The following is a 22,961-nucleotide window of genomic DNA, read 5'->3' as shown; positions in this document are numbered from 1 at the left end:
AAACCTTGGCCAGCTGGTCGCTGCTACCCAACATCGATAACGTGGAAACAGAGGGAGACAGAAAAAGAAAAAAGAGAGAGACAGCACAGGGTGTAAGAGACGGACAGCAGAGAAAGAGAGAGATGAAGAGAGAGAAGGAGAAAGAGAGAGAGAGAGAGAGAGACGGCTTTCTAATTCAGCCATCTGGCTAGTTTTACTTCATTATAATATTCTGACTGTGTGTGTGTGTGTGTGTGTGTGTGTGTGTGTGTGTGTGTGTGTGTGTGTGTGTGTGTGTGTGTGTGTGGACAAATTTGCGAGTGCCTTCCATTCCACAGATGCAGGCAGAGCAGAGAAGAATCCTCATTTATTAACAGCTTAATAGAGCTCCATCTGGGCCAGACCCTATGCTTGTGTTCTATCAGGGAGCTTCATCACTGAATCACAGGAATTAGACTACAACTGATACCTACACGGGCTGGGGTGACCCTGCTGCACCGAGCTACACCGCACAGATAGCCTCCACTGTAACACAGCTGTAATACAGCTGTAATACAGCTGTAATACAGCCATTACGATAACAGTGGGAGCCAAGGACAGAAAATGTCACCAGAGAGTCCTCCGTTTTTTCAGTCTTGGTTTGTGTAAAGTTTTAGTTTGCACAAGACAAACCAGTATAAAAAAAGAGGGAAGAGAAAACAATCCGTACATTCGACCATACAAACATTTACACACTGGGGTTGATGGGAATAAAAAAAGATCGTCTAAAAGAGTGTTTAAAATCTATAAAAATAAAAAATATATATTTTGGTTGCAGACTTCCTATTTCTCCTATAACCACATATTACCTTTCTTGTTCTATAACCATCCCCCCAAACTATACAGGATCCCCATGAAGGCATTAGGAAGTGGTTGACTTTGGATAAGAAGAAGAAAATATCAATACCACCCCCATAACCTGGCTTTCCCTTGAACAACTGTATTCCAACAATAATTAGACCTTTCAATGATGCTCATAGCAGAGCATATGGTTCTGGTCCTATATGTTTACACTGGGCCAATCAGTCAAAGAGGTTATGTTTTCACCCATGTCTGTTTGTTGGTTTGTCTGGTTGTTTATTTTTAAGCTGGATATGAAATTACAGATCCAGTTTGCACCAAACTTGGTGAAGAAATGGGCGGTGGACCAGAAAATTACCCATATAATTTTGAGGAGGTTCCAGTTTCATGTTTCAGGATTTGTTTTGATCACTTTCTTTAACTTTTATTTATTATTATTATTATTATATCATTTCATTTGTAAATTTCTCATGGGTCTTGAAAGAATCAGACTGCACTCTAAGTGCCATTCTAGTTTGCTCTTTCTTCTTTTAATCTGCATTGTGCATATCTTCAAGAAGAGATGTTCTCCATTTAAAAACAATTATTCTGTACAACACTAAACAGAATAGTAGTTAGTTTGATGTATCTCGCCAGTTAGTGCCCTAAATTATTTTTTTTTAAATCTATTGAATCAAAGACATGAGCTCTAGCAGTTACCATGTTTATGCAAAGTGCAACATGTGCACCATGAAACACACTTTATCGGTAACTTGCACATACTTTGTGCTGTGGTATAAGTTTAAGACTAATGTTTTTTTCATGTATTGAACTACAGGCCCCTTATATGGACATAAATATGGCCAATGGGGGAGCATCTTGGGAAATAGCATCTGCAAACCTCCACATCGTGACATAAATATAGGAGAACATGTTTGAATTATTTTTTATGGATCAAGATGATGAGTGAAAAATGATTCACTGCTCTTGTGCTCAACCCAAATTTTGTTCCCATCTCTTTCTTTTGCTTTGGAGGCCATCACACCAACATCCTCGTTCTCCCTCTTTGTATCTGTCCCTCCATTCAGACGAAGCTGAAGTGCAAATTGGACATCTGGTGCTGTGATGTGTCTGACAATACAGCCGCCACCCCCCAGCCCCCTCACACATGTACCGAGACACACACACACACACGCACGCACGCACGCACGCACACACACACACACACACACAAACACACATATACACACACACACACACCGAGTCCTCCACACAAAATACAGAACCGTGAGGATATAAAGACACTGAGAAGAAGACAGGAGGAGGAGGGAGAGATGGACAGAGGTATGGAGGGAGGGCTGGGCGAGAACAGTATGCGAGTGAACATTAGGGGGCAATGATGATGCCATTCTATTCACACACTGCCAGGGGCAAACACATGCACCAACGTCCTTGTGCCATCCCTCACAGCTCCGCCGCTGAGTCGTGTCCGGTTCGCAGAACGTCTCAGGTGGCAGGTTGATAGAGGGCACTGGGGTGTGTGGTGGAGCGGCGTTGGCCCATAACAGGCCTGTCTGCATGGAAGCTTATTTTACCCTTTAGCCTCGTGACGTCTGACACAGTCTCTCCTCTCGCCTGATGCAGAAATGAATGGGAGGGATGGGAGAACAGGGAGAATTGCGAGCACAAATAGATACGCGTTTGTTGGCAGGACGGACGCAGAAATAATCACGCAGGTACGCCTGTGTGACACACACTCTTAAACTCGCACATACAGAACCTGACTAAGCAGCATAACCTAATTTTACAACCAAAGGCATACAATTCAGTAGCTGTGTCTATTTATAATGGAGCATTTTTCTTACCAGGAAAAAAAAAACAATGCATCTGTTCCTGCAAAGCTGTATGAGAGAGGTGCAGTATTCATTTTCTTGAATCATCTGTGGCCTAAAAACAACAGACAGATAGTACTGCTTATTCAGGTAGTGTTCCTCTCTTCTCGGCCAGTTAATCTCCTTCAGCACAACACAGAGTATCTGTTCTCATTACATGAGCGCACATCAACACTGATTGACACCGTTTCCTTTTTTTCCTCTCTAAAGAAGAGGCTTCTGTCAATTTCTTAATCACAGGATGAATAAAATTTGCATACATCCCGCTTGATGATTATTTGTTTTCTCCAAATGTTTGGCCCCCCTCGGATGTCTGAGTTCAGTTGGTTTAAATGTCTGTGTGTTCTTTCAGGGCCCCTGTTTTCCAGCTACCAAATGTTTGTTTCTACAGCCTTTTTAGATGTTGGTAGATAGTGCCAAAAGAAAAGAGTGTTTGGGGGGGGGGGGGGCTTCACAGAAGGCATGTTCTCAAAGGAGCGACTGTATACCTGCATTAGAAAGAATAAAAACACCCAGGTAATCCCACAAACGGGTCTATCACTTGGCTTTGAACTTCAAAGAATGCGCACAACAATTAAAAGCAACATAGCGGGGGATGCAAATAAAAAAACTGATTACAAAAGAACATTTGTCTCATTATCTTAATGCATATTGCATGCGGTGGTACTGTGGGAGTGAATTAGAGGTGAACTCTATCACGGTGTTTAGTTGTATATATAGTGAAGCCACAAAACTTCCTGAGGTTGCATTGCATCCTTGAAATGAAAATCCAAAAGCAACTTTCAGAATCCATACTTTTCTCCCCATGTGCTTCATGTGTTTACACTAAACCAAACAGCACAGGTCATCAGTTCATCCGCAGTCAAATCCCATTCACACCAGTCGTGCAGCAGCAACTGTAAAGTCTCTAGAGCTGCTTTCACAATGTATTCAGTGGCTCCAGAGTTTCTCCTGCCAGCCCCGTGGTGAAAACTCCAGATAAGGTCTGAATGAGCCCATGTGAGAAAACAGCAGGAGATTCTGTGGAGGATTCACCGCGAGCTAGTGGGCGTGTTGATGACGTTTCTAACACGCAACAGATGCAAAAGTGGAAAAATTAAAAAAAGCACGCCAATATCGCAGGATTAAAAAAAGAGTTGCCGTAAAAATAGAAGACACAGACGAAGATGTCAACTGGGAAAGACAACGAGATGTGAGAGCTGACACTCGTGTTGATGAGCTGAAGACAAAAACATGTGATTTCCACAGCGAAATGTATACGTTACTTCCTGCCTCCTGCGCCACCCCTCGCCTGAACGCCCAGGAGATGTCTGTGTTGTTGTGAACACGTCTGACTTGCAAATCTCCTGCTGTGTTGTTCGTATGTATACGGTAAACTACAGAGACAGTCTCAGGGCCCCAGAGTGCAATCATTTGGTCATTAACAATAAACACCGATACTCATCAGAAGTTATTAGGACCTGAACAGTAATAAAGTTTACTTTGTGTTTGATTGAATCGCTCCAGAGTTCACACGCACACACGCGCGCACACACGCACACACACACACACACACACACACACACACACACACACACACACACACACACACACACACACACACACACACACACACACACACACACACACACACACACACACTAGGTGAAACACTGAACTAACCTTGTTCAATACAAATCTAAAAGCTCATCTAAATCATATCCGTCCTGTTAACTGAGCTGGTAACATATATCCTGTGCCAAATGTTCAATATTTATTCAAGAGCCGTTATTGTTGACAGAGCCAGAGATTATTGTTTTAATTGTGTGTGGTTTATTTTATTAACGTTTTATGTCTTTAGGATATTTTAATATTTCTTATTCTAATTCAAATGTCGGTCTGAATATTCTTTAGAATTAAGTACATTGCTCTTGCATGATTATGCTGTAATATTATCATTATATCAGTGGTTTTAAAATGGTTTCACTATGATGACAATAATATCATCTACTGCAATAATTGCTGGGACAAAATATCGTCCAACAAAATGTGTTATTATGAAGGGCCTACCTTAATATTTTTAATAATGCACCAAGTTAGAGGTTTCCTTGTTCAGTTTACAGCTTTAGTTCTCTGAGAATGTCTTTCATATCCAGGCAAAATTGCTATAGTACAATAGAATATCCTGAACTGAATCAATATGGAATCGAATCTGAAATCGAATCAAAACCTTGTGAATCGGAATCGAATCGATTTGGGAAATCAGTGGAGATACCCAGCCCTAGTTAAGAAATTACTAATATACATGGGAACTGTCAAGAAAAGGTGTAATAGGTGTATAATTGCGGTGCCAAAAGACGCAGTGAAAATGTGCTGGTGCACCTAAATGGAAAAGTTGGGCGCACCGTTGCAACCAAAATAAAGACTTAGTCTGGAACCTCCGCTCAGGTTCTGGTGCAAACTTCTGATTCAGACTCTTGGTCAGAATCTGTGGATGTGTCACCGTCTTGTTCAGATTTCACGTTTGAAAATTCAACTGTAGCTATGTGTTAAATTTGACCTCAAACTCAACTCATACCTCGACTAAGCTGACAAGCAAGATGATTAGGATTGTGCTCACCAGCCTCAGTGGACCATGACTTTTAAAATACTTGTAAGCCTTCCTCTTTCTAATCTGACAGAAGCCTGGACCACAAGATACACCTCAGCAGAGGCCAGTCTGAGGCTACTGGTATTTAAGGAGTTTAAAAGAAGGTTACAAGGCAAATCATCCAGTTTGAAATGAAAAGATGTGCAAGAGCTCCACAGCCCCCTTTTACACACGAATTGTACTGTGCACAGGGTGTGGCAATTTACCACATTGTGTTTGAAAAAGAGCTGGGGTCCATTACAGTCAGTTTACGCAAATGTAACATCTTTAAACAAATAAATGTATTAATTTCAAAACATGAATTCCACTACCTTCACACCTCCGCCACTGTTCAACAGTCAAATTCAATCAAAATGCACCAAATAACACCCACTTACAGGAATCAGTCCCCTAAATATGCCGGTTTTCATCAAGATCCATTAATTATTCCCTGAGAAAAATAACGAAAATGCAGAAAAACACCCGATTTCACAATCTTAACAAAATCCCTGGATCTGCCTCTTAAGGATCCGCACAAACATTTCATGGATTCTCCTTACCCCAAGTTTCACGGAAATCTTATATGGAAGCAACCATATATATAAAACTCAAGGGGACAGGGGTGAAACTATAACCTCATTGTCGGAGGTAATAAGAGTCAAATTTTAACTTGAAACACTTGATTTTCTCTAGAGCTACAGAGGCTTGACCTTGGTTGTGAATTGACACTCGAATGAGATAAAAACTTTTAAAATGTCGGAGAACTGAGCTCATTTTTCTCGTGCTTCCAACTCACCTAACCTTGGTTAATCAAAGGGAAAAGACTTGAAATGAAATTGATCTGTACGGGGGCATCGACAATAAATGTGAATGCCAAAAATCCACTCAGCCTTACATCCATTAAACAAAGCATCGTCTCAGGAGTGTGATGAGGGTTTATATGCCATGTTCTTTGCTCGACAACTAATCAACAACAACTGCATCATCTTGTAATGTCATGTTACAAAAACTATTCTGGACAGAAAATCCGAATAAAACCCTGTAGCTGAGGCCGGAGTTGCTGAAGACGGATAACCTGAAGTATGCGTTTAAGAAAACAACAACAACAGGAGAATTAGTGTGTTACCTCTCCGAGAGCTTCGTAGCGTTTCTGGTTCCAGCGGTGAAGATCCTCTCTGGCATTGAACACAAAGGGTTCTCCTGTTTTTATATGTCTGAGCTGACCATCTGTGGGACACACAAAGAAAAACACTTTAAACACAATAATTACCTGTATATATACACTAACCCATCTATATATATGGTCTTGTGTGTGTGTGTGTGTGTGTGTGTGTGTGTGTGTGTGTGTGTGTGTGTGTGTGTGTGTGTGTGTGTGTGTGTGTGTGTGTGTGGAGGTATGTTGGGATGTTGGGATGTTGGGCAGGTGACTCCTTCTGACTAGATGTGCACTACTATACTGCTACTTCAGTGAAATTAAACAAACTAACCTCGACCACATTTTTTGTCAATGTTCAATCTCTCTTTCTTCTAGTCTGTCTGCCCCCCCCCCCCTTATAGCAGGTGCAAGGCCTGTGGATGAAGCATTCTTCCAGTCACGACTCCAACGGCCTTCTGGGTAGTCTGGCAGGCTGGGGCTGGACAGCTGGTATGGCAAAAATTCTCTCTCCCGAATTTCATCCATCTAAAAGCCTCTCCCCTTCCTATTTAACTCTGTCCATTTCTTTCTCCCTCTTCTCCCTCGCTCACGCTGGCGACGGGCCACAGGTCTGTCCCTTTCCTTTCCGACCCGAAATCTCCTAGAGAGAAAGCTAAAGGAGCGGAGCGCGGGTGTGTGTGTGTGTGTGTGAAAGAGAGCGAGCACAAAGAGAGAGAAAGGTGGGCTGGCACACATTAGCCCCATGACAACAACTGCTCCTTGCAATTGCTGGGCATCGGCCAGTCACTCTAACAAGCACAGTTCACACACCCAAACAAACACAGTGACACACCAGCACCTGCAGCCGGTAGCACCAGATGTGGACCTACAGGAAAGTGTCACGGGCTTTTCCAAAGAGAATCACACTGTTATTACAACCGAGCACAAACTAACGCTCTCTGGGATCATGTTTAAGTGATTTATTATAACTCTAGGTAACCACCTAACACATCTAGGTTTTATTTCATATGGAACAGTCATAAGACAAGAAAACGCTGTTTAGAAATGGTACCACTCTTTTTCTTAATAAACAATTACCCTCGTGTGGCTGTGGATTGTGGAGCCACTATGTTTATACCTTAGCAATGAGCCCATCGATCCTGCGGTTGACACTACAACAGAATAAAACACTAAACAGTGTTAAATTAAATTTTGACCTTTATGACTGCAGAATCTGTGAGAGCTGTACCACTGAGGAGTACACATATTTAACCCAAATAGCCAGAGGGCTCTCATACTTTCTCAATTATCGCACAATGTGAGAAAAACCCATCAAAGATATAAATAAATTTAATATCGTCGCAAGATAAAAGAATGCATGAGCACTTTTTTTTTTCATCTCCTTCTAAATTGCCACCACTTTCACCCCTCTATCAATGTGATAAATCTCAGGTCGCTAACACACTGTGTATTACAGAACACGTTTTCACTGCTTGTTGTTATACAACATGTAATTCCGAGTGCAGGTTTGACATTGTGTTCCATTAAAAAAATAAAAATAAAGAGTCGACTTGTGCCTGAGAGGTAGAGTAGGAGACGAGCGGGAAGTTGGGATAAAGCAGTGTGCACAAAAAGTACCTTGAAGAAAATCAATTATGCATTCGTGGAGGGGTGAGGATCTAAACACTACTGCCTAAGAGAAGGAAGAGAGGAGCTGTAATGAAATCCTACTGTAGGAGAGGGGTGTGTGTCTGTGCGAGAGAGGGAGGGAGAGAAGAAGTGTGTGGTGTGTGTGTGTGTGTGTGTGTGTGTGTGTGTGGGGGGGGGGGGGCTCCATTACCTCCCCCAACACATCCTCTCAGAGGAATAACGTTTTCTCAACTTTTCTCCTCTTTTCCCGTCATAATTAGCATTCTGTTCTCAATTTGGCCGCTTAATTAGGTGTACATAACCTTGGATTTCCAGTAATGGAAAACCGGAGGGCTGGCGAGATGAAGCCATCATCTTCAGTGATTAAGATACCTGCAAACTATTGTACACAGACTCGTCTGTATTCACATCATTACATGGTCAAATTAACATTTTTGTTCCACCTGTCTCGGGCGGAGGTAGCCCGGGCGTAGCTACCGAATTGCCTGCGAGTCAGAGCGACTGAGAGCCGACACACTGGAGACCCCGCCTGAGGGCCACCGTGGCGTTAATAGAAATGCTATCCTTCAAAAACAGGCCTGAGTGGAAACTGACATATGGATGGGCTAAAGTGTGTATATCCAAGTGTGTGTGGGTGGGTGGGTGGGTGGGTGGGTGAGGCTGCGTTTGGGCTTTTGAGAAGGGAAGGGGCAGGAATAGAGAGATGCAGAGAGAGGTGGGAGAAAAAGGGAAGAGGTGAGATGAAAGGGTGAGGCGATGGGAGCTCAGTCTTCCTCTGTGGGAGCTGGGACTTGAGGCTGCGGTAGAGGGGGTGGTGGGTGTTGGCACGGTGGCTGCTGCTGGTGGTGGGTGGGGGGATGAGCGTGCGTGTCTCTGTTCTTAGGCACAGCGAGGTTATGCAAATGCTCCGTCAGGCGGAGGGCAAGGCTGAGTAGGTTACTGACGGGCCGTAGAGTACACAACATGTCCCCCCACTCAGCCAGGCAGACAGCCAGCAGAGACACTGACAGAGAACAGAGGGGGAGAGAGAGACTACAGGGGAATGCTAAGAGCCAAATAAACCACCACCACCACCAGCACCACCACCACCACCACCAGCAGCAGCAGCAGCAGCAGCAGCCTTTCCAACTCTTCCTCCTTCCTCCACCTGGTTTGATTAAGCCAAAAGAAACCTAAAGAGACTTTTAGATCATCTGGACCCAAACCACTGTGGCTTCAGCTCTGCTGCTGACTGTCACTGTCAACTGACATGTGCACACCCACCCACCCACCCACACCTGTAACCCCACAACATGACCCACGCTACTACAGACACAGGTTTAGGTCATTATTTTAAAAACACTAAACAGAGCTGCAGTTACACACACACTCCGTTTTGTTGATATTGACCAAAAGTAAAGTCGTATTGGAATTAGTTGTTAAGTCAACTTCACAGTAGATTTTAATTGTAAATGGACTGTTTTTATGCCAACTTCTCAACCGCCAAGTGCTTTACAGTACACGTCACATTCACACACTGTCGTCACAGCCGTCAGGGGCAATGTTGGGGTTCAGTTTCTTGCCAAGGACACTTATGGACAGGAGGATCCTGGGATTGAACCAGCGATGTTCTGGTTTGTGGACGACCCTCTCTAACTCCTGAGCATAGCAGAGCTGCCCCGACATGTCTACAGAGGCAGGATCCAAGTCTACAGAGCAGATGTCGGGTTCAGCACCAGATTAATCTGCAGGATCACAAGATCATAAAAGGCAGGATACTAAGGAGAGGGGAAATATTGGTCTGTTATGGAAATTCTAACTGATTTTTCTCTGGTCTTTTTTTCTTCTTCAGGAGACTAATAAGAATTCAAATGAAAAATTCTAATAATTTTCTGGGGGAATATCACTCTTAGGTGAAGATCTTCAGTTTGTGACAAGGGGTTGAAAGTTGACGCTGTTTCAATTTAAGAGCTCACGTCTCACAAGCCAAATAAATTGGGAACAACTGTTATAGACGACAGGACAGGGAGCAGACTTTCCTCCAGTTTATATCCAGACCTCATGTGGTTTTGGCTCAAATCCAGTGCCAAGGATTTGACCTCACGTTTACCTGAGCTCAAACACTTCACCTCCACCGTCAGTGTCGTTCTCATCACTTAGACTTCATCAGATTTTTTTATCAATTAGAGCCGGAGCTTTGTGTTCATGCCGTGGAACTCACTCGGAGACTTGTGGCTTCTGCTTTGAAGACTAACAAATGAACTTACGCTCACTGAAGGCGTATTCAAACTCCTCCAGTGTTTTGGGGAAAGTGAATGGAGGTTCATCTTTCTTCATCAGTTCATCCAAGTCTATTCTCGACAGCAAATCTGAGGAGAGAGAGAGAGCGCAAAGAAAAAAGGTGAGAAAAATGTGTGAAGTTCCCTTTCTTCAGACAAAGTCAACATCCAATTTTCAAATCATAATTTCAATCACATTATATCATAATAAGATCGAGGGAAAATCAACTACATTTGATCATGTCTTCCCATTTTGTGAAGTTATGAAGCGACAAAGCAAATGCTATGCCTCCCTCCTCAAACCAAGAGCCCTTCATCATCCTCAAGTGGCAGGGGAAAAAAGAGGGAGGAAAGAGGATATTCAAATACTAACCAAAAATGTCTATTGACATTTTTCTGCAAATTCTATCACTGAGGCAGAAAGAAACCTGGGGGGAACAAATTACACATATTGGTGTGCTAAAGGGTGGGTGAATAAATTTGACTCAAGGTTAAGTGGGACATTTCCCATCCTGCGTTATCTACTCTGGGAGCCAGCTGAAAGTTGAAATATGAAGTGGTAGGTGAAGCTTCCAGTTGATGGCACAATTTTTTTAATATATATTGGATTTTTAAAAGGCATACACTCTCACCCCGGAGTTAGAGGGAATACACGTTTCCTGATGACAATATGAGACCAAAATCAGTGTTTCTGCCTCTTTATTCAAGCATTTATTCCTGTGACTACAGCAATATTTATTATATTTATTACTCCGCCAGGGAGGTTTTGTTTTCACCCCTGCTGGTTGGTTTGATTACATAAAAAACAGGAGGCGGGTAACCACGGAAAAACAAAAACAATGCGATATGGCTCAGGGAAGAACCCATTAAGTTTTGGTGCAGATCCAGATCGGGAGGCGGAGTTGATAATGACATAAGATAAAGTGACAGATCTAAAATAAGCAAGCAGGTACCATGCTACACTATTAAAAAGGCTGAATATATCAAACTGAATGGATCAACATTCACACTCGACTGATTCATCCGTTAGCTGATTATATTTGATGTTATGAGCCTTCACAGACGCATCAGTATCTGTATTTATGTGTGTACACTATTATTTTACATAAGAAATAAAGCAAAATAAGTGTATTTAGGTTTACATTTGACTTAATATTTCATCACTTGTGTTACTCATGTAATGTATTTCTGTTTTCTTTTGATTTATAGTTGTTTATAATAAAGTGTGTGGTTAAACTGTACAATATCAAGCCTGAATTATAATACTTTTTCAGGGATAGTTCACCGGAAAATGAAAATTCACTCATTATCTACTCACCACTATGCCGATGGAGGGGTGGGTGAGGATTCAGGGGTAAACTGCCAAATCCAATACAATTGAAGCAACTGGTGACCTCTTATACAAACGTAACAACATTCAAATTGGATTCAAAACTGCGTCATCTACACCATGTTTTAAGCCTTAATGTCCTCTGACATCCTCCTCTAGAACCACGTTCACGCACACATCGTACACACTGCTCACAAGCTCTCGCCCAAGGGTGTGCTGTAGCATCGCTAGTTCTGGTAGTGGACATTTAGGCTAAAAACCTGGCGTAAATTTAGTTGAATTTGACTATCAGAGCCTGCAGACACTTGGATGACACCACAGGAGCAGTATGGAGGCATGTTTTTCTGTGTTTTTTTTACGTTTGAAGAATCGGTCACATTTACTTCAATTGTATTGGATTTGGCTGCAACACCGTTTACCCCTGAAATTCCAAAAGTGTTTTGTGGACTCAAACACTTCACCCACCCCTCCATCGTCATAGTGGTGAGTAGATAATGAGTGAATTTTCATTTTTCGGTGAACTATCCCTTTAAGAATCATTGCCAATTCTGTTATTTAATAATTACATATATAACCCAATATATTGGAATCAGAAAATTGTTACTCTATCATATCTGTATTGTATTTATTGGCCACTGGATATCCATATCGGTCGAGCTCTAATCAACATATACATATGCAACTAGTACCATCTAAGTTCTGAACACAGTCAGTTTGTAGAGCTTCTTTTTCACTACTAGTATTCCCTCTCTTCTTCTCTTTCATGGCCACTACCAAACTCTATTGTTTTTCCTTTTCACAACAAACTTCTCAAGTCACCTTTGAGTGCAGTAGTTTTCTCTCTGTCCTCCTGGCCGGCGACCTGGGCCATGGCGGTCCACAGTAAGTGCAGGGCGAGTGTGGCAGCACCAAGATGAGAGAGCATGAGTCCTGGAGGTCACTGAGCTGCATCCTGTCCCAGGTGGAGAGAAAACAAGAGCAACACATTGAGAGCTAGGCATCAGCAGCACCGGGTCACGTGCCATAGTTTACACACGCTCGCTCCTGACTGCAGAGACACGAGCATCACACCCCACTGTTGAATCCTGCTCGTGCTACAAGCGTCTGTCTGCCTGCCTGCATCACACTGAGCAGTGGATCAACCCCACTGCGACAACACAACGCATTTACACTTCACAACAACTGTTTGTTGACACTGCTGCTGCTGCCCGACATGACACCGTGTGCTCCTGCAACTTTGATCACGTGCAGCCTCTGAGTTCATGATGCAACACAAGTGGCCCTAGTTGTTAAACTCTCTGCTGCGGACAGCTTCTCTTTATTTGACTCTTGTCAGAACCCCCCGACATGTGTGCAGCTGCTGTACGCGCAGCCGCAGCTTCGGTGAAATGAGACGCGGGGAGGCTGCAGAGGAGCAGCAGCTGTTTACAGGAGACACATGCACGCCTTTCGCTCGACTCACGCACCATCGGTACAAACGCGAGTGTCCACACGCTGCAGCTTCCTGGAGGTTTTCTACAACAGGAAGCACTCGGAGCCGCGCGGAGCCGCACGAGCGTGTGGCGCTTCCGGGTTACCGGGGCAACGGACTGGAAGGGAGATTTAAAGACACAGTAGCACAACACGCCGACGCTGCTGCTGCTGCTGTTCGTCCAGATGTTCACTGTGCGTGTGTGTGTGCGCGCGCGCGTGTGTATGTGTGTGTGTGTATAATTTCTATATCATGACAATATACCCACTGTTGTATCGTGATGAGATCGTTTTAAAGTTTTTTTACAGAGTCATCTTTTAAAATATATCCAGCACCACGTAAAGATGTAAAAATCTTAATATTAAATTTTTGCTAAACAGCAAAACAGGTTGCAAAATATATGTAAGAATTTTTACTTGAGTACTCTACTTAAGTACAGTTTTGATGTACTTTTACATTATACTTCTACTCCACTGCATTTCAGTGGGAAACATTGTACTTTCTACTCCACTACTTTTATTTGACTGCTTCAATTGTTTGCTTTTAGGATGAATATTTTGCACAATAATATAAGAATACTTCACATTGTTAAAGATTAAACCAGTGGTTTCCAATGCTTTACATTTTAATTTAATTAAAAAAATCTGAGATAACAACCTTTCCTCTTTCCTCTCTCATTAACCATCAGAAAGATAATGTAAGTTTACTTGATTGAACTGTTCTAGAGGTGGCTTAACCAAAACCACCTGCCACACCCTGTTCCCCTGTTTCCACCACATACCTTTACCTCATGCCATGTGCTGTTGATTCTCTCTCTCTAACCAGCCTCCTGGTTAAACTTCAGCTGGATGCCCTACTTGTGGACGGCCTCCAGAAGTTGAAGCTGTTCCTCTGGGGAGCTGAGCTACCCTGATTCCTCAAGCGGAGCACCGGAGATGCAGCGAAGGGAGACCCACTTAAGAGACAGAGATGACATATTGTGGCACTGATATCCACCACGCTCCACACGACAAAGGAGATTCTTCTTGCTCCCTGAGCGCAGCACACGAGACCAGATGTGTGGATTTACATCACCCGAGTTGGACTTCTGATAAATCAACCATGTGACTGGTCATTTCACTTAGATTTGAGGCCAGAGACTTGGAAAATTCAGTGGTGAAGGAAGAACTCAATCATTTTACCAATAAATAGACAATAATGTACTCAAGTAAAAGTAAAAGCAACATTAACTCTTAAGTAAAAGTAAGAAATAGCTTTTAGATCTACTGAAAGTATTAAAAGTTAAAATACTTGTAGCCTGTTACCTAATGCAACAGTCTACTTCATCATTATGTCTCAGCGTTGGATCTTATATATATTTCTTCATCGGTGATGCTGCTGCTGCTGCACGAGGTGGATCAGTGGACCCATTTCCCTCGTGTTACCCTTTAAAAATAGAAGAAAAAAAATAGAAATAGTAGAAATAAAGACAAAAGATGGTCGTCCTTTAAATCGAACATGGCAGTTTGCTGTACATTGACTTGTAGCTTGTTGAACTCAGTGGATGAACATACAAATGAAACCAACATGTCTGCTGGGGACAATGCACAAATGCACCGAGGGGACTCGGTTAAAAAAGGAATCAGAGGGGAGTCAAAATGCTGTCACCGTTGATTCTGTATAAATATGTCACGCTGAGCTCTGGGTTTCTAAAGGTGTTTATGTAGGTTTGATAATCCCGAAAAATGAATTCTGTACAATAGAAGAATTCAATTTATGCTTTGTGGTGAATCATTCTTTGTAATGATTTGTTGTGAATTATACTGTCAGCTTTACTGACAGATGTCTCCTGAGCCGATCACCTGTCTACAATGGAAATACAAACGGATAACCCCTCCGGTGTTTCCTCTGAGGGGGAGGGAGAGGAAGGGGAGAAGTGATGAGAGGAAACTGTATTCTTACAACAGTTATTTGACTTGTTTTTTTTACCCGCAACACCAAACTAAAATTGTTTTATTGTGTTAAATCAAATACATTTTGAAAAGATCTATGTTGTTGTCGCTGTTGTGCCTTTATTCACAGGCAAACGCCGAACTCCGTTATATTCTCTAAGTGGTTCGGCGATTACAATCTTTCTACAATTGCATTAAAAATCTAGTCAAGGAAAGGAACATCTCTCTCTGGAGAAGAAGGTGATTTCCTTATCTCTCAGAGGAATTGCACAGCAGTAGCCTTTGTGAGCTAAAATGACATCCTATTGAAGAAGCATAATTTGAGTTGTTAAATTCTTATTTGAACATCAAATATAACAGGGAAGGACATGTGATGTACTGTATGTATTTGGGAATGTAACATCATGTTGATGAATCAAAATAAATGATTGACTGCTCAGAGGTCACACAAATTGATCACACAATAGAACATTTGACGGTGAAGTAAGAATGTTATTTTATTTAAAGGTTTAATTCTAAAACACTCTCTCTCTCTCCATCTCATAAATAACAAAATACAGACACAGTTGGAAAAATATACAGAGCAATTGTGTTACACATAAAATAAATGTTTTCTCTGGGTTTGCACAAAATACTGACTGATATGACAGCATGGGGCAGATTTTTGGGACACAGTGTAATCAAAAAATCTTCTTGCTTCCCAGTTGTAATTTTTGATGTTTGCTTTCAGGAACCAGGAGAAAGTACGCTGACACCAATGTCTCCCCCCCCCCCCAAAAAAAAATTCAACTACCTACAATGATCACAAAGTCACATCTCGTCCCAGGAAAACAAATCCGGGTTCTCCATTTCCCAGAACTGATTTCTGGAGATGTGCCCTCAAAAAAAGATGAAATGCATTTGATGCAGCACAGAAAAGCACGGGGAGTTTGTGTGATGCATGTGTGTAAAGAGGCAGGCACTGTCTCCCTCGCTCTTTTTTTGTTGTTTCACCTTCTCATTCACTCATGTTTTCATGCGCAAACACATAGTGCAATCTCACTGCATCCAGTAAATGCACGAACCCTCCTGCACTCACACATTCTACAACCACAGGAGCTGCAGCTACATGTTACGAGCAAGTGTTTGCAAATTTGCGTGGACTTTTATTGGGCAGCACTTTCATCAGATGGTTGTGTTTCCCTCTGGATCTGCTCTGCTTGTGTGTCATCAGCTTGTGGTCCCGCACTGCAGCAGCAGACGAAATAGGCTTTCTTAAGGTCTTCCACCATCGCTTTCTCTCCATCATCCAGCTCCGCACCTTCCTGCATCTCCCACCTGGAAAGCACACACAGCGCAGAGAGTGGGTGGACAGAACAAGAGGGAACATCAGCTCTTTTAATGTAAACAAACATTTGACGCCCAGACTTGAAAAAAAACACACGCACCCGGCAGCAGCTAGAAAGAAACCAAGTGAATGTTTAGACACATAAACTACAAGTTGCGCTGCTCTCTTTTTGTAAAAATGAAAAACACCGGATCACTGCAGCAGCAGCAAAATGTTGTTTATGTCTGTTTGTGAGCCCGCGCCTCCTCTCTATAAAAGAAAGGCCCCCACGGTGTGCAGCGCCGCTTGGGTTCAACACACACTGAGGTGTAACCGATTGTCCAAAATACATTCTCACACACACAGAAACTCTTCAAGCCTCTGTAAGACACATTTTCACCCCTTAACTTCTCATATGGGAGCATTCTTCTCTTTATTCTTTCATGCTGTGTGGGTCAGTTTCACACTAGTCTCTGCTGCTGGGTTACACTATCGGACTCAAATAGAATAGAAACTTTTCCTCTCTGCCTCTACTTGTCTTCCTCTTCTGTCAACGCGATGCTCATGTAACAGTGCCGATTATTATACGTCACAGAATCCACTGTGCAATTTTATTGTATTTTATTGTAGTTACACAAAATCAAAGCTATCACCTGGCATGCATGGGCTTGCATTGTCAGTGTGGAACGTTTGGTAAAGTCGTGCACCCCTACGTCCACTTTTGGGGGAACCCTCCCGATAAGGGTGTGTCTCCCGCTTCACCTCTCCCCCTTCCTGTTGTTGTACTGCATGGGAGAGGTACGTGGCATTTTGGTCATTCAGGTTTTGCATGTTTGCTTCTCTGTCATTGTGCTTTTATGTGAAGTTTCGTCGTAAGACGAAGGTTAAACTATCATCACCTACTTGATGTTTGATCTGTGTCGGGGCTTCACATATTTCGCATTGGTTTCTCATTTTTTGCCAGAATAAACAGATTCTGCCTCCCAAGACATTCATGGCCCGGCCTCCCCATCAAATAAATCACAATGCAGACCTTATAGACTCCACCTGTTACACTCACTGTGACCAAGACACAGTGTAGCCACTGCAGAAGCCGTTCCCTCTTTGACTAATTTTCCTGAGGGAAATTGCTTCTCATATCTTGTTGCCTTGTTTAACCACTTCTACACTATGTCTCCCCGGCGCATTTTCAAATTCTTTAAGCTATGGAGTGGACGGAGGGCTTCAATAAGAAGACATCAAAGGTAGTCACGTTGTAATTCACCCGCAGTATTTCAGTGGAATCCCTAGATGAGTGACTGTGGTCAATCAAATCCATATGGAGAGCCGGACGAGGGCTGTCTTTGAGCCGCCGCCGCATCGCACTCCCTCCGAGGGGAATTATATCTGTCTGACTGCAAATGATTGCATTTTCATTGCAATCTCTGCTTCTCCTTTTATCCTGCGCTCCCTCCTTTTCCGATTTCTCAGTGTATCTTCAAATATGTAACCATACAGTTGTGCTCGACGCATGTGAGTGATGCATACGTGTGTTAGCGGAGGGAGAGGAGGTAAAACGCCAGATATATCATGCGTGTTTCATGCATGATAAAAAAAGCGGGCTTCTCGATGCAGAGCACAGAGGCAAAGTTTCAGACACTGTCCTGGAATGTGGATTTTCTCTGCTTCCCCAGCACTGTCAGCGTGGTAATTAACCATCGGTAGGGATTATAATCTCTCTGTGTAAATATGCAGCTTCGACAGAGAGGTTTCTTCTCATGAGGCAGCATTCTCCCTCCATGTACACCTGGTAGCTAGTTTCTTTGTTTTATAAATCTCACTCATTCGATTTGTCAAAGAATAAGTGGCCTACCCCTACAAAGAAAAGGAGGGAGGTAGTTAAGCGTGTCTTCGGTGACTGCTACAGACCGTTAAGGAGGAATGAGGATGACTACTAGGGGAAGACAAACAGCCCTGGTGTTATTTTTTTTCCAGTGACATAAAATTAAAATCGTTTCCACTAAATAACCATTATGGGACACAAATAACACTCAAACAAAAACAATACAAATGTCACACGGGGAGCAAAACAAGAACATCCGAGAGCGAGCGAGCGAGGGAGGACAGAGAGCCGGGAGAGGAGTGGTGGCCAATAAAGGAGAAAGACAGGAGGGCGAGACAGGAAGGTGCGCTAAAGGTTTTTCAATGTTTAATTTTCAAATAGGATTAAGCAGAATGACATTTAGCTGAAGGTTACAGGCTCAGCATTGTCTTAGCTGATATTGATATGCAGGAGGCGCCCCGCTTGTCACCGGGACAAACACCGTTGATGAATGAGAAGCCTTTCCCCAGGAAGGTGTTAAGTGCAAATTTGAAATGAGAGAGAGGTAGAGGTAGAGAGAGCGAGAGTGGGGGGAAAAAAAGAGGGAGCGCACACAGACAGAGATTGAATTACCACAATAGTTGCCATGTATGCTGTCACTAGATAATGTTGCCAAAAGTGTAAAAATTGTTCCGTAAAGTGTAAGTTGCGTATTTGTTGAGATTGGTTGATCCTGCGCTGACAAATGGGCCAAAACTACACACAAGGTGCACCGCTGTGTGTATCTAATTTCAACAAGTACAGCACAACAATGCCTCTTAGAAATGCATAAGTAGGCTAAAGTTGACAATAACTTCACTGTATCCTCATTTTCGGCAAGTTTTCCCCCCGGAATTTACATCTTAATAAGGGAAGCCTTACCCTTTAATTCTTATGGGCTCTGCTCATTTCTCATGCATTAATACTGGAGCTGCTGACTTGGCTCTTCCCCTGAATACAGAGTAGGACACACATATTAAGAGTCATATATTTACAGGATTGATGCCACGGGAGATTGTCTCAGAGTGAGATGAAAAGGCTGGCTCAGATGTATTTCAACGTGAACATCAGTGTAAGCTGTCCTAATCACGGAACTGTACGCAGGCGCGGGACGCACAGCATCCATCCGGATTTCCAGCTGATAATCAGTAGTGATGTCTGACAAATTAGGAGCATAAGCTTTGCTCGGAGATCATCCGGCAATCAACTTCCTAAATCTTACTGTAACACAGTCAGTAAAGTGATAGTGAAGAAAATATCGACATCGAAAGGGGAGAAGAAAGAAAAAGAAGAACAACGGCATCAAAATAAAACAGGCGGAGGTGCAAGTAGGCGAGTGAGTGAGCACAAAGACAAAGTGCTTGAACGATCATGAGAGGCAGAGAGACAGTGGCCAGTGGTTTCCTCCACAGCTGTCAGCGGGCTGAGTGGTTTCTCTCACAGCGCTGCGTGTTTGTGCTGCACTGGGTGCCCTGCCCGCTCTGCCACTGGGACCGCTGTTTGTTTAAAAGGCTCGCCTGTCAAACACAGAGCGCCACCAGCAGCCAGACACTCGGCTAAATGACTCTGACAGCAGTCCTAATCAGAGGCTTCGCACATTGCCGCGGGGCCTGGAGGATCCATCATAACCCAAGCCTAAATATTTAAAGTGCTAAACTTTCCAAAGGTCAGGGCTTTCCATGCATGCCAGGGCGACATGTGTCAGAGAAGAAGAAGAAGAGGGACTGAACAAGATGGAGAGCTGGGGAGAGAGAGAAAGAAAGAGCGAGCCTATGGTTCTCTATCATTTTTGCCCGCATGAGAACAGCTTTCAGTTTTAGACCCTTGGAATCAAGTTACTTGTTGTCAACAGACATCGTTTTGTGCGGTCGTCATGTCTTCACACATCTCATTTGAGGTTAGAACCCGAGGTTAGAGTGACAGATGAGTTCGAAAAGATTTTAAGTATTTTATGTGCGCATCGCAGAAGTTGGGCCGCAACTGACAAGTGTCCCTTTGCTAAAGAAGACACTCAGATTCACCCTCTGTAAAGAAAGAAAGAAACAGATGAACAATGATTTTTCAAAACTTTGGAGACAAGTACAACAAACTAGCACAGACAATGAGGAGTCTGCTCAGTGAAAGCTGGACTGAGTATTGTATGTATTAACAGATACCTGAGCAGAATAATTTAAAACAAATTCAAGTAGCTACTTCTTGCTGTTGTCAGAGTTCAAGGTTAGGCATTTAAAGGTGATGGGTAAAGGTGAGGTGAAGGCCCATTTATGCTCAATGTTAAATACGTATATGGAAACTAACAGCACCTTCTGTCTGAGGGCAGTGACGGTTGTTTGTTTGAAACCGACGTATCTCGTTTTGTATGTAAAGGCAGCGTAAAGGAGCCATTCTCATAGGAATGGAAGAATAACCATACAAGGATGTGCACAGTGTATGTTTCAGACCAGGTGTAGCCAGGGTAAGTCCATGTCCTCTCATTTCATGCTCCTAGTTGGCCTTCAATTATTCACCGACAACACTGCGGTGCATCCAGGTGTACGGGAATAAACTCTTACAGGAAAGAGCAGGAAGTACCTCTAAGAGGTGACAGAAAGTGTTTTGGGCTGTTGTTCATGCCCTCTTATTACAGTGAAAAACAGTTAGTAGTTATTAGTCAGGAGTGGATATTGCAGATTAAAATCCGGTTCAGTTGGGGGGTAACTGACAAGTTTACAATACAAGACAGGGGGTGGAGAGGCTGGGGGTGGGGGGGATGCGTAGGAGGGGGTCATCTCTTTGACTCAATTTCCATTGAGAAGCAAACATCCAATTCAATTTAGATATGTGCCTGTGCCAGGCCACGAGCCGGAGGGAGATTGTAACTGACAGCCATTGGACAGCCGGCTGGATTTGAATATTGACGAGACAGAGACTTGACAGAAGGGATTATGCTCTACCTTCTGACTTGCTAGCTGCTACACTGATCCATTCTATTGTCAGATCGACTCAGTGTCACGTCTACAGTATGTCCGTATGGCACGGTGATGCCACTCAGCATTAGGGCCCTACCTGAAATTCATCTCAATCCAAAGTGATGTCCACTCAGAAGCTACAAGACTCACACTAAATCAACAAGGACAAAAATGTGCAACAACAAAGCAAATGTATTTCAAAGTAGACATGAGCTGGTAGCTCGAGTCTGCGGCTGCTGTGTTTAGTATAAACGACTGAGCCGTAACCTTATAACTCTCGAACTTCACTCACTCAAAACAAGCTCTTTACGGAGGTGGATTTCTTTTATTTATTATTTTCTAATCTTGTGATGAGATAACATTTTGACTCCATGTATCAAAAACTACAATAACAGACTTGATGTATCGTCATATTGAATAAAGTTCCACTTCAATATGCTTCAGCGAGTCAATCTTAAAACGATCTGTGTGCGTGTGTGGATGCTTATATATTTGTGTGTGTGCCAGCATGTGGGTCAAAACCACAGTCTCCCCAACTTCAAACCAGACCCGTCTCCCACCCAGCACACACACACACACACCCTCCCACCTCCCGGGCCACCGAGAGCAGGCGAGTCACAGAATGCCTGATCAAAGGGCCTCGGACAGATCTGTGAAGGCCCTTTGAAGGGACATCCACAGTTACACAAGTTGACACGTTCGTTCGTGCTTTGGCACAGACACATGCTCCCAAGCTGAGGGGCACAGAGGAGCATGAACAGCAGCAAACACAGACACAAAACCACAAAAAAACACCATGGTTTTAAAACTCCAGCGAGTCCAGCACATCAGAGGGCATGTTCCTGAAACGCATTACACAACCAGACGCATATAGTGTACACAAATCATTCTAATACCATGAGGTGCCCAACAATAGAGGCCGGTGTAGGGACAGAGGTTTAACTTTGGGACACATCTCAAGTGAAAGGAAAGAATCCATCGGCGTATAAGGACTAAAATTACAGATGTTAAGACTAATTTAACTATATCATAGGCTATAATAACCAATTCCAAACATGAATTGCACAAAATTTCACCTTTACAACAACAGGAAAGTTGAGGGGTAGCGTCTGGGTAGAACAGACAGGAGGAAGGACATGTCGGATGAATTCTGCTTCTGCTTCGCGTATGACACATCTTTTTCATCCGGAGATATTTGTTTTCTTCCAGTTTCATCAAAGTCGCGTGTTAGAAAAGCCAACAACACACCAATCCGCTCACAATGACTTTTATGGACAATATCCTGCTGCATTCTCACACAGGCTCACTCAGACATTTTCCAGACATTTTACTTTGAGACATTTTCCAAAAGTTCTGGAAAATGTCAGAATCAGACATTTGCTTTTTCAAACACAGCCTCTCTCCTTTCAATCATCCAACTAGAAGCCCTTCATGACACATCCCAACTTAATGCTCAACTCCTCCTCATCATCACCACCACGGTCTAAGCACTGGAGGGAAGTGTCCTTCATATCTGAAGAACCAAATTCACAGGACTACTTCCATGTCTCCGCTGGGGTCTAAGCGTCAACATCTATTCCTCTGTTCGAAATTAATCAAATTAAATTATAATTTACCCCTTTTTAATTTGATTTTTCTGTAAGTCTCTTGATGGTGTAGAAACGCTATACGTTTGTAGTATATATTTTAAAGTAAGTAATTATTCTTTAAACAGACACGTTCTGAGAAGAAAGTGTTTGATTTTAAATATAAATGCACAGTGACATTGATGTTTCTCTGTTGTTGTTTTCCCTC

The 22,961-nt window shown here is 43.0% G+C and overlaps 2 protein-coding genes across 4 annotated transcripts in view; both read right to left on the bottom strand.

Moving 5' to 3' along the window:
* fam172a (family with sequence similarity 172 member A) overlaps positions 1–13,260 on the bottom strand; it is a 156,927-nt gene extending 143,667 nt beyond the window's left edge. Inside the window, exons 1-4 of one of the 2 annotated variants that reach the window (XM_034595307.1) lie at positions 13,138–13,260; positions 12,491–12,623; positions 10,330–10,431; positions 6,425–6,525 (exon numbers count right to left, since the gene is read on the bottom strand). In XM_034595307.1, coding sequence (XP_034451198.1) covers positions 6,425–6,525; positions 10,330–10,431; positions 12,491–12,596 — 309 coding nt within the window. In that variant the 5' untranslated portion in view covers positions 12,597–12,623; positions 13,138–13,260. Of the gene's footprint in view, positions 1–6,424; positions 6,526–10,329; positions 10,432–12,490; positions 12,624–12,747; positions 13,021–13,137 lie in introns of those variants that run through there. The other variant, XM_034595308.1, reaches the window with a different exon arrangement.
* Positions 13,261–15,537: 2,277 nt separating this feature from the next.
* The window catches only part of kiaa0825 (KIAA0825 ortholog), a 118,968-nt gene continuing 111,544 nt past the window's right edge, over positions 15,538–22,961 (bottom strand). For both annotated transcript variants that reach the window (XM_034595290.1, XM_034595291.1), the window contains exon 23: positions 15,538–16,390. In XM_034595290.1, the coding sequence (XP_034451181.1) occupies positions 16,219–16,390 (172 nt within the window). In that variant the 3' untranslated portion in view covers positions 15,538–16,218. The remainder of the gene's footprint in view (positions 16,391–22,961) is intronic.

This window comes from Hippoglossus hippoglossus, chromosome 9, assembly GCF_009819705.1.
Source record: "Hippoglossus hippoglossus isolate fHipHip1 chromosome 9, fHipHip1.pri, whole genome shotgun sequence".
NCBI classification, from domain to species: Eukaryota; Metazoa; Chordata; class Actinopteri; order Pleuronectiformes; family Pleuronectidae; genus Hippoglossus; species Hippoglossus hippoglossus.
The sequence above is the reverse complement of the archived record's forward strand: the minus strand, read 5'-3'. Positions and strand labels throughout refer to the sequence as shown.